The 10,321-nt window shown below is 35.2% G+C and overlaps 1 protein-coding gene across 4 annotated transcripts in view; it reads right to left on the reverse strand.

The window, feature by feature from the left end:
* The window catches only part of PCCA (propionyl-CoA carboxylase subunit alpha), a 473,473-nt gene that overhangs the window by 321,898 nt on the left and 141,254 nt on the right, over positions 1–10,321 (reverse strand). For all 4 annotated transcript variants that reach the window (XM_027854094.1, XM_027854095.1, XM_027854096.1 and 1 more), the window contains exon 8: positions 686–722. In XM_027854094.1, coding sequence (XP_027709895.1) covers positions 686–722 — 37 coding nt within the window. The remainder of the gene's footprint in view (positions 1–685; positions 723–10,321) is intronic.

The raw sequence follows: 10,321 nt of genomic DNA on the forward strand, positions 1-10,321 counted from the left end.
CACACACACACACACACACACACACACACACACACACACACACACACGAGATGGTACTTCTGATAATCTTTTTGCCAGACAACACAATTATAGTATTGTATACAGATCCATAAAAAAGCAGATATTAAGAATACTTTCTTGTACATTCAGCAAATATTTGTTTGAAATTAATTGTACCCTGAAATATTAACTAATTCCCTTTTATTACAATGACCCTATGATTAAGTAACGTGATAGACATTAAAACCCATATTCTGTAATGTGTTCAGCAAAAGAACTTCAAAGTAATAAAATTAAAAACTGATAAACTGCTATATTCAAACTCTTATTTTTCATCATGATCATATGGTCTCTTACTAGAACATTCTTCATCTATGGCTGTAGGAATTAATATTACATCCAATATCAAAAATAAAAAAAAAATTCCTCTTTTAATTACCCAATGTTTACATCTTAGATCCAGGGGAAAAAATCAGAGTAAAATTCTCTTTTCAAGCTCAGTATATTGATAAAATATGGTTAATTATTAGACAGTCTCTCAGCCCAAAAAGTAATTAAAAAAAAATTCTTTAAAAGTATTAAGCCACTATTTGTTCTATAGGGATTGCTTATAATATATTTAATTGAGTCAACCACGTCTACTGAGAGGCATGCAAATCCCACCATAGCTAATTTAAGGACTTACCAATTTCCCTTGCAATTCTGACAGCTTCATCTGCATCCTGTAAAAGCAGGAAATGAGACTCAACGTTAATCCCATCAGCCATTGCACAATGTCCTTAGGGCAGTCATATATTGCACTACTGTCTCCTCAGATTCATTTAATGTTCAATTTTACAACCTTCTGACCGTTTTCATTCAGAGGAATGTAAAATTAATACCATAAGTGGAATGTAAATTCTACCTCATCGTTATTATATTGAGAAACTCAAAGCAGTTTGAAATCAGCTGAAAGGAAGCACTAGCAGAATTACTAAATGACTGAGTGCACTTGCAGGAATTTAATGGCAGAATTTAGAAATTTACAATCAATAATGATTCATAAATCGGATCATTAAAGCTTGTCTACAGTCAGCTTGTTTCTGTCCTCTCTGGTATTTCTGGGTCATGTTTTCCTCAATGTTGTCAGCAGGGGGAGGTGATCCTCTACTGTCTGGGAGGAGCATGACAGATTACCTAGAAATTAAAAATAAAGTTTCTAGTATCTACAGATATTATCTGTTATCTGAGATGTAACTAATGTTTTCATTAATTTCCCAAAGCATACTCTTTTCCTCTATAGTCTTTATTCTGTTTAGATGTAGTTAGTTTTTGGTGTTCATTTCTTATTGCAACATGTTAATACCTGGCGTCATACCACACTGAGAAGGAAAAAATTAATTGAAAGGAAAAAGGAGTGAAAACTTTAAAAAAATAATTAATTTCTAGTTATTTTCCCATAGAAAGGCTGTTATTACTTAATTTCAGGGGCTAAAAAGCACTGGTCCTCTAAAAATTTGTAAATACATAATAAATATGCACATATGGAAATTCTCAATTATTAAACACTATCTCATAAGGCCAACCATTAACATGACAGATATATTTTCAGTAAAGAAAGGTAGAAATCGAAATGACAACACTATCATTGATCAAATCTGACAACTCTCTAAATCTGTTAAAATTTAACAATGACATATATTCAAATACACAAATATTAGTCCAAAAATGTCTAAAAACCTCTAGCTGACAATTTTGGGAGTTGACAAGAACACTATATGAAAACCTAACCTTTTTAAACCATTTCTTTAATAATAACTATATCAAATTTTAATTTTATTTTACTTTTAAAAACACAAGAAAATAATCATATCTGGTTCATTCATGTCTAAGAATAAAATAAAATCCTCTTTAAAGTCTTCAGTACCTAATAACAGCCACTAAAGAATAAGGAGGCTGGCAGGGGAAGTTGTCAGAAAATTTAATTTCCTTTCATTAGCTAGTCTGCTCCACAAATAGGTGCTTGTTAAGTTCAAAGCAGTTCTGAAAGCAACATCAGTTTTAAGTCTTTTTACTCCAAGCAGTCAGGTCTGCTAATGAGATTTTCCAAATAACAATTGTTTTCAAGTCAGAGATAAATCCACACACACACACACACACACACACACACACACACACACACACACACACAAGCACACTCCTAACCACCCACCCATCATCCCCTTTCAAAAAAAATCAAGGTTTACTGTTTAATCATACCTTACTTTTTTCCCCTAACCAGGTACTCTCCAAAATTTAGCTTAAGGGATAAAAACGCATGAAAAGGGTCATTTAAGAATGTTAGTGGTCTCCACACATTGAGTTTGAAGGTTCTTTGTTCCCGCCAGTGACAGTTATGCGAGAATACTTCCCCTTAATAGCCTCTCTGTCAGGAAGTGTTAAACCTGCCAAATGCAGACAATTAGAGCCTCTAGAACAAAATGCAGGAAGAGTGATGACTGATGAAGAGCCAGGACTGTAAGCCAAGAAGGAAACTTTTACATTTCTTTTCTCTTGCAAATTAATGGTATATTTGCAAAACAGAATTCAAGAAAGAAAAAAAGAAAATTGGATGTAATTTTTTTTTAAACTTGTTACCTTAAGATAAATAACTGGTACCCAGCAAGTTCATTTGCAGACAAACCATAATGGGTAATATATAATTTAATTTTTTAAAGAAACACAAAATTTATAAACATCTTTCTATAAAATTTAACTTTTTAAATATCTTAGCTGACACAAGCAACAACACCTAGAACATGTCAATTTCTATTAATAAATTTCTTTAAAATACTGAAATGAATGGTTTCCTAAAATAACATTAAAGAATAACAAAATTACATGAACTTTAAAATTCATTTTTAGATAAATTTATATCATTTGTTTATGTATAATGTCACTAAATATGCTAGGTTATTTTAACTACCTTGCTAGGAAAGTAAAATTAAATAGTTCTCAAATATTAACTTGTATTTTCAGAACATTTTTGATTACTCCTATTAAAAAGTACCATTATCTTCCAAATGCAATGGCATCTCTGCCTGTTACTGCACTGTACTCAAACCCTACAAGATTATTTGTGGAAATAATTTCAAAAACATTTTGAAATCAATATACCTTTAAAAAAAGTAACTGATGTTTGCCAAATAATTAAATGAATAATGATTATAAATAAAACAAGATGAATTGTACACAAAGTGTTTGACCAAGGCAAGTGATACTTGGGAACAATGTGAACCAATGGGGGAACCAGGGAGAGACAACAGACAAATTCAGAACTGGTAGAATGGTCAACAACCAAACTGTGGTCATTAACAGTTCCATGAAAAATTGGAAGGAGGTCGCCAATGAAATTCTTTAGGGATGCATACTTGGCCTTCTGCCATTTAACATTTTTATCAATTACTTAACTAAAGACAAGAGGTAGAATGTTTATCAAATTTGAAGTAAATACAGTCAGATGGGATAGCTAACATACTAGAAGATAGGATTCAAGAAGTTTCTAACAGGTTAGAACTTGGGACCAAATATAATGAAATGAAATCTGCCATGGGTGATTATAAACTTTTGTTTGTTTGTTTTTTAAATCCACTTGTGTGAAGACTGGGATGTGTGGCAAGAAGCAGTTCCTTTAAAAAAAAAAAAAAGAGGGGTTTGGTGGACTACAAGGACAGAATTGATAGGATATATTATACTGTTTACATAATAACGAGGTAACAATAACTAGAAGATAGTGATGTCATTAACAGAAAGAAAGCACAGGGAAAGGATATACTTAAGAGAAAAGATAAATTCTGCTTTACACATGATGAATTTGAGGTGACGGGACATCTACGTAGACATGTTAGTTATGTAAAACTACAGGTCTAGTAAGAAATAAGGTACAGTGATATAAATCAGTGAGAAAATAATACGATGGGAAAATCTACATAAAGATGTTAAATGAAGCCATGGCAGTAGATAAAATTAGCAAAAAAGAAAGTAAAGAAAGAAAAAAAGGTAAAAAAGAAAAGCCTGAGGAACAGCGTTTAAAGCATCAGAAAAGAGGATATTCAAATGGTATATTCAGTCACTCATCACTCATTTAACAATCATTCAATGTATCAAAACCTGAGAAATGAAAGAAGAGGACAAGGGAAAAAAGAAAACAACTAACTAGATTCAGTTATACGAACAAGCATGTATTGAGCTATTACAATAGAGTGGTGGGGAAAGGTACCAAATTGTAAGAGTTTCAGAAGTGTGTGAGTTTTTACTAAGAAAACCCTAGAGAGTCAACTAAAATTAACTGAAACAAAAATTTCTACAAATTTGGAGGACAAAAAAAATCCACATATATAATCAGAATTTGAGATTAAAATCAAGAAAAGCTACCAAAGAAAAAATAGAAAAAGAAATTCCATTCAAAATAACTATAAGATTTATAAAATATTTGGGAGTCTTCTGACCAAGACACAACAAATACTACACGAATACAACTACAAAACACTTTAGAGAAATACAGACCTAAAAAAATTGGGCAAATATTAATTTGTTCACAGCTAAGTATAATCAATAAAATAAGAATGACAATATTACCTAAATTCATTTCTGTGTTCAGTGCCATGCTATGGAAGCATATTAAAAAATCTCCTTTTTAGGAGAAGCCACGATGGCGGAGCAAAAGCAGTGACGACGTGCTTGAGCTCTCCCTCAAACCCCTCTAAATACCTATAAAAGTGGCTCTAAACAAATTCTAAAGCAGCAGAACCCACAAAAAGACAGAGTGAAACAAATTTATAGCCCAAGACATCCTGGATGGTTGTTCAGAAAGGTATATCGCACTGAGCAGGGAGAGGAGCGCAGTTCAGTGTGGGTACACATGCAAGGCAGGCCTCAGCAAACCTGGAGCAGGTCTCAGAGGACCAAATCACAGGCAGCTGTGGCGGTTTCCAGACTTCTCAACCCATGAACGCCAAAGACAACTTGGAAGGTCAGTGGGAAAAGTCTGTGACTATGGTGAGAGAGAGAAGCTCAGTTCTAACCCCACTCCCCAAGTTCAGCCCTGGGGCAAGCAGCTGCTTCTGGAGCTTCCAGCCCACAGACTAAGGGGGAAATTGAGTGGTTGATCAGAGGGGAATTGAGTGGTTGATCAGAGGGGGATTGAGGGATCTCTCTGCTGGTGCAGAATTCTCTTGCTTTGCATGTGCTTGGATCTGGGTCACAGTTCTGGGTGGCGGTACTGGGGCAAGGAGGAATAGATGGCATGATGGTGGAGAGGAAATCCCCCTCACAGTTCTAAGGCAGAAAAGAATGCTTGTGGTGACTCATAGACCAGAGCACAGGCCAGGAAAGTAGTAAACACTTCGCCCCTTATCATACCACTTTGGAAGAACTGAAAATTTACAGGTGCCTAGAAGTATCTCTGAAAACAGCTGCACAAAACCCCTGAAGCTTGGGACAGTACATTCTTCAAACTAGAAGCAGACTCCTACCTTAAAACTCAAGTAATTGTCTGGGACCATGAGCAAACCTCACAAGAAATGTCAGACCACAGAATCTTTTTTTGGTAACAAAGAAGATCAAAACATACAACCAGAAGAAGACAACAAAGTCAAAGCTCCTACATCCAAAGTCTCCAAGAAAAATATGAATCAGTCCCAGGCCTTGGAAGAGCTCAAAAAAGATTTTGAGAAACAAGAGAAGTAGAGGAAAAACTGGGAAGAGAAACGAGAGCGATGGAAGAAAATTATGAAAAACAAGTCAACAGTTTGCTAAAGGAGACCCAAAAAAACACTAAAGAAAATAACACCTTGAAAAATAACCTAACCCAAACGGCAAAAGACGTCCAAAAAGCCAATGAGAAGAATGCCTTCAAAAGCAAAATTGGCCAAATGTTAAAGGAAGTCCAAAAGCTTACTGAAGAAAATACTTCCTTAAAAATTAGAATAGAGTGGGGCAGCTAGGTGGTGCAGTGGATAGAGCACCGGCCCTGGAGTCAGGAGGACTTGAGTTCAAATCCAGTCTCAGACCAGCCATTTGACACTTACTAGCTGTGTGACCCTGGGAAAGTCACTTAACCCCAATTGCTTCACTTAAAAAAAAAATAGAATAGAGCAATTGGAAGGTAGTGACTTTATGAGAAATCAAGACACTGTAAAACAAATCCAAAAGAATGAAAAATTAGAAAACAATGTGAAATAATCTCATTGGAAAAACAACTAACCTGGAAAATAGATCCAGGAGAGAAAATTTAAAAATTACTGGACTATCTGAAAGCCATGATCAAAAAAAGAGCCTAGACATCATCTTTCAAGAAATGAGCAAGGAAAACTGCCTTGATATTTTAGAACCAGAGGACAAAACCCACCCACCACCTCCTGAAAGAGATCCCCAAAGGAAAACTCCTAGGCATATTGTAGCCAAATTCCAGAGTTCCCAGGTCAAGGAGAAAACATTGCAAGCAGGCCAGAAAGAAACAATTCAAGTATTGTGGAAACACAATCAGGATAACACAAGATTTAACAGCTTCTACATTAAGGAACCAGAGGACATGGAATGTAATATTCCAGAGGGCAAAGGAGACAGGATTACAACCAAGAATCACCTACCCAGCAAACTGAGTATAATCCTTCAGGGGAAAAAAATGGTCATTCAGTGAAATAAGGGACTTTCAAGTATTCTTATGAAAAGACCAGAGCTGAATAGAAAATTTCATTTTCCAATACAAGACTCAAGTAGAACATGAAGAGGTAAACAGGAAAGAGAAATCATAAGAAACTTATTAAGGTTGAACTGTTTACATTTCTGCATGGAAAGATAATATTTGTAACTCATGAGACCTTTGTCACTATTAGGGTAGAGGGAAAAAAAATTATATGCATGTAAAAATCTCCTTTTTAGTAAAACTGAATATATCAAGAAATAATATTTCTCGGCTCTAATTCATTTGAAGTTAGGCTTAGTCAAGGACAAAAAGGTCTTTCTGGTTTTTTTATTACTATTATTACATTGCAATCATGTAAAATATTTCCATATTAGTCATTTTGTACACGTAGAGGAGAGAGAGAAGAAGGAGGAGAAGGAGGAGGAGAAGAGGAAGAGGAAGGAAGGAAGGAAGGAAGCAAGCAAGCAAGCAAGCAAGCATATGCTTCAGTCTGAATTCAGACAATGTAAGTTCTTTCTCTGGAGGCAAACAGCATGTTTCGTTATGAGTCCATTGGGATCGTCTTGGATCACTGTATTGATGAGAAAAGCTAAGTCATTCACAGTTCTTCATCGGACAATATTGCTGTTACTGTTTACAATGTCGATCTGGTTCTGCTCACTTCACTTTGCATCAGTTCATGTAAAGACTTCCAGGATTTTCTGAAATCAGTCTGCTTGTCATTTTTTTATAGCACAATAATATTCCATCACAATCATATACCACAGCTGGTTTAGCCTTTCCCCAATTGATGGATATCCCCTTAACTTCCAATTCTTCGCCACTAGAAAAAGAGCTGGTATAAATATTCTTGTACAAATTTTGTCCTTTTCCCTTCAAAAAGATCTTTCTTAAAGAAATGGATAAAGTATGGAAACCAACCTTTTAACTCAGTTTTTGCTTGTCTCTGTGCAGCACATCACAGATATATGCAATGATGTGCCAATTCAATGGACTAAGAGTCTGAATAATAAGCATTTGTCCTCTATTTAATGTTTATCCCATGATCCTGTGTCTGGATCATCAGATCTCTTTAGAATTCCAACAAATCAGATTACAAATGTTATTTTATATATTATGTAATATATGCAATCTGGTAATTGATACAAACAAAAGCACCTGAACTTACCACCTGTAGGGAGTTCTTCTTTCATTTAAAACCTCTATAAGAGAGTATATTCTATGGCAGTAAAATACCTTTGACAAGCACATATATCTGGTTTTTATCTCACAAAATATTATCAGTGGGTTATTGAATCAAATAATCTCTGTGGTACTTATCAGAGAATACGGGATGATTTTAACAAATGTGTTAAAAAGTTATGCTTTATTCAAAAGAATATTATAACATGGTATAGGTGTATAACAGGGGTAGTAGGACAGAATTATATTTACATGAGACTAGGTATAATAGTTGCATGAGAAAATTCAACAACTGGACAAGAAATACGGTGCAGGGCATTTCAAAAAACAGAAGTGATATTTTAAGTATTGCAATAAGGATCACATAGTTAAAAATATTGGTATGGAAGTAAAGGAAACCTAAGTGGCACAGTGCATAGAATGCCAAGACTGGAGTGAGGAATACTCCTCTTCCTACACTTCAAATCTGGCCTCAGACACTTACTAGCTGTGTGCCCCTAGACAAGTCACTTAACCCTGTTTGCCTCAGTATCCTCATCTGTAAAATGAGCTGGAGAAGAAAATGGCAAAGCACTCTAGTATCTCAGCCAAGAAAACCTCAAATGCGGTCACAAAGTGTTGATCATGATTAGAAAACGACTGAACAACAACAAAAAGGAAGTCACTAACCAACATAAATTTGAAGTAAAAAATGAATAGAAAATAAAAACAATGACAGGTAACTAAGGATGAATATAAGACTGGTTCAGGCACATAAAGCAGTAGTTACTAATGTGTTTTTGTTTATTTTTTGGATAATAATTTTGCTTTTCATCATTTTTATGCTCTCAGAATATTCTTAACTTTGATAAATCCTGAAAAGCAATGCCTGAGTAACTTTTTAGGTGTGCTACTTCTAGCACTGATTTTGTTAATGTATATGGACAGAAGACAAGACTAAGTTTCATAAAAAATGGTATTTCTTATTGCCTTTTAGTACAAAACAAAGCAGACTTTACCAACTACTTTGTTTGACTCACTATGGAGAACCCGTTAGCCATCATTTAGTTCATCTTCTTCTTTTCAAACAGAAAGTCAGTATTAATATAGTTCAATTCCTCCCTAGTCTATGAACCCACTGGTCAATAGACAAAAAATTACACTGAATATCAAGTTAAATTAACATTGGTGAGTCTAAAAATTAAGTGTCACCACCCTTGGCTGTCTTTTCCAATACTATCATTGTAGAAGAAGAAGGTAGACAGAGATGAAGATGGTTTTTCATAGATCATCATGTCTTGACAATCAAGATATGCATCACATAATGGGCAACCTTCTGATGCATAAGCTTATTTACTTATGTAAGCTGGTTTTCAGACAGCAGATATTCCATTGCAGAGCTCATATCTGAAATTTTTCCATACAAAGGTTGTGCTCCATTGTCAAAATAATAAAGTAACCTGGGTCACCTCTGGAAGGATGATATATCAGAGCTGAACTTATAAAGAAACCTCTAGGTCATGTTAGAAATTTTAGTATTACATCACCCTTATTAGATTGGTCAACATGACAAAACAGGAAAATGATAAATGTTGGAGAAGATGTGGGAAAATTGGAATACTAATGCATTGCTGGTGCAGTTGTGAAATGATCCAACCATTTTGGAGAGCAACATAGAACTATGCCCAAAGGGCTATAAAAATGTGCATACCCTTTGACCCAGTAATAGCACTTCTAGGGTTGTATCCCAAAGAGATTATACAAATGGGAAAAGGACCCACATGTACAAAAATATTTATAGCAGCTCTTTTTGTGGTGGCCAAGAATTGGAAATTGAAGGGATGCCCATCAACTGGGGAATGGCTGAAGAAGTTGTGGTATATGAATGTAATGAATACTACTGTGCTATAAGAAATGATTAGAAGAGGCAGCTAGGTGACGCAGTGGATAGAGCACGAGCCCTGGAGTCAAGAGGACCCGAGTTTAAATCCAGCCTCAGACACTTGACACTAGCTGTGTGACTCTGGGCAAGTCACTTAACCCCAGAGCCTAGCAAAAAGGAAAAAAAAAAGAAAAGAAAAAAAAAGAAATGATGAGCAGGTAGAATTGTATGGTCTGATGCGGAGTGAAGTGAGCAGAGGCAGGAGAACGTTGTACACAGTAACAGCCACATTGTGCGATGACTAACGTTTGCAGACTTAGCCCTTCTCAGCAATGCAAGGATCTAAGACATCTCCAAAGGTTTCGTTTTAGAAAATTCTATCCACATCCAAAAAAAGAACTATGGAGTTTGAATGCAGATCGAAGCATACTATTTACTAATTTTTTTTCTTCTGTTGTGTTTTGTTTCCTCTTTCTGATGGTTCCTCCTATTGGTTCTAATTCTTCCTTACAACATCACTAACGTGAAAATATTTAATAGGAATGTGTGTGTGTGTATATGTATGTATGTGTGTGTGTGTGTGTGTGTGTGTGTGTGTGTGTGTGTGTGTGTGT

This window comes from Vombatus ursinus, unplaced genomic scaffold (genome assembly GCF_900497805.2).
Source record: "Vombatus ursinus unplaced genomic scaffold, bare-nosed wombat genome assembly UNPS02010304.1, whole genome shotgun sequence".
Classification (NCBI taxonomy): Eukaryota; Metazoa; Chordata; class Mammalia; order Diprotodontia; family Vombatidae; genus Vombatus; species Vombatus ursinus.